The sequence below is a fragment of the Sinocyclocheilus grahami genome, unplaced genomic scaffold (genome assembly GCF_001515645.1).
Source record: "Sinocyclocheilus grahami isolate Dianchi unplaced genomic scaffold, SAMN03320097.WGS_v1.1 scaffold474.1, whole genome shotgun sequence".
Classification (NCBI taxonomy): Eukaryota; Metazoa; Chordata; class Actinopteri; order Cypriniformes; family Cyprinidae; genus Sinocyclocheilus; species Sinocyclocheilus grahami.
The window spans coordinates 1,031,609-1,036,530 of NW_015505653.1; the positions used below are offsets into that span (position 1 = coordinate 1,031,609).

At 38.0% G+C, this 4,922-nt stretch overlaps 1 protein-coding gene across 1 annotated transcript in view; it reads left to right on the top strand.

Annotated features, from left to right (window-relative positions):
• Positions 1-211: 211 nt before the first annotated feature.
• LOC107553559 (kelch-like protein 26) overlaps positions 212-4,922 on the top strand; it is a 14,504-nt gene continuing 9,793 nt past the window's right edge. The window contains exons 1-2 of the mRNA XM_016235833.1: positions 212-880; positions 1,089-1,214. Coding sequence (XP_016091319.1) covers positions 1,165-1,214 — 50 coding nt within the window. The 5' untranslated portion in view covers positions 212-880; positions 1,089-1,164. The remainder of the gene's footprint in view (positions 881-1,088; positions 1,215-4,922) is intronic.

Consider the following 4,922-nt stretch of genomic DNA (forward strand, 5'->3'; position numbering starts at 1 on the left):
GAGTGAAAAATTTAAGGGGGTCTGAATACTTTCCGTACCCACTGTGTGTGTGTGTGTGTGTATATAGATTGAGGCACAATAGTCTCATTCTGAATTAATAATCTTTAAAAAAAAAGTCAAACAGCTTCGCATAAATATAATATAATGCCATAAATAATTACAATTAATAATACTAAATCAATAATAAATACTTTTTTAGAAGACATGCAGTTTGTTTTATTATGCCATGCTATCCAGTGAGTAAAATACGCGTACTCACGCATCCGGAGTTCTAGCTACTCGATCTATGTAAAGCCTATTTATGTGATCTTTAACTGTATTAGTTTTACTGTTCATATGTAAAGCAGATACAGATCTTTACCCTCTAATATGGCAGGGATGCATTTCTCCTGAACTGGGGTCGGTCGGCTGATTCCCATCTGCTTGCACTGCTGGATCAACCACTCACACAGCCCGAGAGACTCAAAAGTGGCCATTTCCCACCAGGTTATTTAAAAGCGAAATATCCCAAACATAAATGAGTGGTTTAGCGTTGCTTTGAGCGCCGTTAAATGCCCTTTAAAAAATTGATCCTCGTGCGAATCTGTGTCGGCCGCGTGAATTAGACGTCATGTGATGACGCGCGGGAAAGAGAAAGGCCACGCCCACTGACCGATCGGTGACCACGCCCCTTACGGTCCAGAAGAGCTGCGCGTTGCCGCGTTTTGACAGCGAAATTAGCGACTGAGGTTATGTATGATAATGCGGCTAACAGGTCAGGCTACCTCATTCCCCCAAACAAAAACATCTTTAGATGAATACATGTGTTTTATTCTAATTCGTTGTCATTCGTGGGCAGACGTAATGCGAAGGAGCCCGTGAGTGGTGTGCTCGTGAGCAGGTAAGCTGAACTCTCGTCAGCAGCACCTGGACTGTGCTCTAGTACAGGCCGTACAATATTAATGGGGCAGAAATCATTACTTTTCATTCTAATGCTCTCGTTGTCTCGTAGCACTCTATGCATTTGAAACTGTAACGTTAAGTATGATATATGGGTTGTTTGTCTTTTTTTTGTCAATGCTTTGTCTTGTATTTCATATTTGATTAAGATTGAGCATGGTTAGCGGTAATTTGGGCTACTACACATGATGACCGTCCTCATCCTCATCCTCATCCTCGCTGAGCATGGCGGAGTTAGATGCTGTGGAGTTCTGTGCGAATCGAGCTCAAAGCAGGTAACGTTAGGCATGCAAGTAGCTTCAGATGTTGCATGCGGTGCGTTTAATGCATACAAAAGGAGAGGTTGTCCCAAAATGCAACAGGGTTAAGTACTAATATTAGAAAAGGTTTTATTCTGCTTTTTCTTTATGCTATTATTATTAAAGGTGCACTCAGCAATGAAAATGAAAAGCACTTTTTAAAAAAAATAATATTACAATGATTTACCTCAACATTAGATGAAGGCTCTAGATAATTTTTCTAGAAAATGTTGTTTTGTTCTGCATGTAGAGGGTCTTCCCATCATGGGCACTACCATGTTGGCATCACATGACCAGCTGGCTAGCGATGCCATTTATTGGTTATCAACCAATTAGAATAGTTTTTTTACATTGATTGATATTGCTTAATGTTGGATATGTAAATGTGTGTACTTTTTTCTCCCTGTATTTTTGGAGGGTTTAGATTGCCTCCTAACACTCATTTAAAAATGTATCTTTGAAAAAGCAATAGTTTATTAACATTTTAATGTAGTTACCGTAATTCATACTTTACATCATAATATTGTGATGTCAAAAATTCACATGCAGCATTTAAGATGATTGATATTCGTTTTTAATATTAGTATTTAAGTAAATCATGCGATGTTTACGGTAGTCAGTTTACTAGCATTTGCACCATCATTGCATCCAGAAAAGCATGTCTTAACCCACTTTGATCACCTGCAGAATTTTCCACTCCCATCACCACTTTTATGGGATTACAGTCTCTAATGTGCCCTGTTAAGTAAATCTGGCCCTTAATATTTTATTTTTAATTTATTTTGACAAAATGATATATAACTATTATAGTGTTATCGGTCATAATATGGTAACATATAGGCTGTAGCATAGTCTGCAGTGCTACAGGTCGAGGATAAATACGGCAACATCTAGCACAGAGCACGAGCATACAACAGTCATAGGCACTGCACTGTGAAATGCCACTGTTATTATAAGAGCCAGCTAAATGTACACAGAATCATACCTAATTCACCATTAAAGTGCCCCTATTATGCTACTTTTAAGGTTCCTAATATTGTTTTGGGAGGCTCTTACAACAGGTTTACATGCATGCAAGTTCAAAAACACTTTTGCTTTCTCATAAAATACATTCTAAGCAGAAACTCTAAACCCCTCCTTTCAATGAGCCTACTCTGCTTTGATTGGTCAGATGGACCAGTCCTTTGTTATTGGTCTACTGTGCACAGCGCGTGTTGGAAACGAAATGCCTATTACCATAACTGAATGACAGCTCCAGAGAGAATGTATAGAGAGAAAAGATGGTATCAAGCATAGTCCGATGATGAAACATCTGAAGTAGCTGATCAATCAGACACTGATTCGCAAGCACGACTGGAGCAGGATGTTTCTTACCCCGTGACGTGTAGACGTCATGAAATTATTGACGACTCATTTAGGCTGTTCAGAGTCGATTCTTTCTTTTTGGAGACTATAACTTTATTTATCATGCACTTTCGGCTTTTCAAATTTGCAGATTGTTTACATTCACATACAGCTACATTACGCACTGTATGAAAGGCAATATTCAAAATGGCATAATAGGGACACTTTAACTTGACAGTAGCCAGTAGAGATGTAACGATTAGTTTTGTGTACGATTCGATTCACGATTTTCTTACGATTTTTTTTAAAGGGGTCATATGATGCAACATGTAAAAGTGCAACACTTACTTTTTTCCCAAAGAGCACATGTGCTCCTAAATTGAAAAATGTAGGTGTGCATAAAAAGCGTTAGAGGTGCAATGAGAATTGATTAAATAATTACACTGTTTGTGAAATGGACCTTTTTCACATTTCCGTGTTTCTCAGCAGCGGAAGTCGTCATAGTGTTGTGGAGCAAACAATGGTCTTCTCAAAGTCGTAAAATAAAACTCAAGAAACGGAGTTCCAGATGCCAAAATAAGACTTTATTGATCACAGAAACAAAGCCGAGATGACAGCCGCTTTATCGGAGTCTTTGTCTGTCCAGGCAGCCATACTTATACCTTGTTCTTATCAGTCTTTTTTAACCAAAAATTTACAACTTGGCCTCTGATTGGTCTTACCCCATTAGTTTTGTTACAATGAATTCATTCTTGTTTTGGTTTACTTTCTAATTGTAGATTCCTTCTAGTTTGAACCATTTTCCATTTCAACCTTGGTCTCATCCTCACTTCCTAGATGCAGGTGTCCTCATGGCCATTCATCTTACTTGTTTGTGCCATCCTTGACATATTCTTGGAAGTCAGCCAAAGTTCACTGGTTCACTCTAGTTCATTGGTGCTGCCCAATGGAAAGCACCATACTTGCCCAGTAGGGGGCACCTAAGACTCACAGACTTCTAATATTGAAATAATCATTAAAACAATCACCATATTGATTGTAATTATTACCATACATAATATTTTTGAGTAAAATTTCACAACAATAGTTGGGTTAACTTGAAGAGCAGTGAATGGGAGAGTACCACAAATATATTTTTTGCGTTCCCATTTGCTCAGATAACAAAAGAAAAACTCCACGATAGTGTTTATGACTTTCAATCAAAGGAAAAAAATTGAGAGAGACTGATAACGGCTGTCAGAAGAGAGAACGTTGTCAAATTTACCATCCCTCCCATAGACACTGCATTAGAAACACCCTCGCATTAGCGTTAACACTTTTTTTTTATATATATATATATATATAATTTGATGCAAAGGTGATATAATACAAAGAATAGTGTTATAAATGTACATACATTTTTTTAAAATACAAATATGAAAAACTTTAAAGGATTTACGATGCTGATGACCGTTAAACGCGTCATCACAGTCTTGTGAAAAGGGTCCATACACTGGGACTCTTATTTTGAAAATTGTATGCTTTACTATTGCCAGCTGCTCATTCAAAAAGATGTGGGAGATAGGGGTGGGCGATATAGCCTCAAAATTATATCTCGATATTTCAAGAATGTTTGTGATTATCATGTGTTTATTAGTCACGTTGAATCAATAAAAGCAGTTAAATCTTCTGTTTATCCAGCTACCGCTATCCATAGGTATCCATGTGACGTCACTGTGTTTTATCACCGCCATTTTTGTGTCCGGTCACGGCTGCGCTACCTGTTTAAGTCTGCTGCATTTCCTGGGTTTCTTCTGCGAGGCGTATTCAGCGCGAGAGCGCCCTCTGGCCTTTGGATGGAGATTTACTGCTGATCACAGAACCGTGCTTCACTGAAAGATACGCATGACAATCGCAGCTTCTGTCTTTGGGTTTGTGGTGTTGTTGTTGTGCGCGCTAGGGAACGTATATCCACCATACATCATCGTGTTGCTATATCATTGATATCGCGATATGACAATTTTTTTTCTCATGTAAAAATTGATACCGCTATTATCGTGGACGGTATGATATGGCACACCCCTAGTGGGAGATTAAATAAGCACTCTTACATCCATCTACAATTTATTACAGTATAAAGACCATAAAGTAAACATTACTTAGGATCTACTGATGATTAATTTTGACAATCTTTGACAATGCTCTGAACCTGTGAGCCCATTGAATGCGCAACAGCACTGCGTTTTGACTTTGAACATTGCTCACATTTATTTATAGAAATCATCGCATTTTAAGTTTAATAATCACATTAGGCTGTAAGGCGATTCATGTTTTTCCATCCCAAAATTTATTTATTATTAT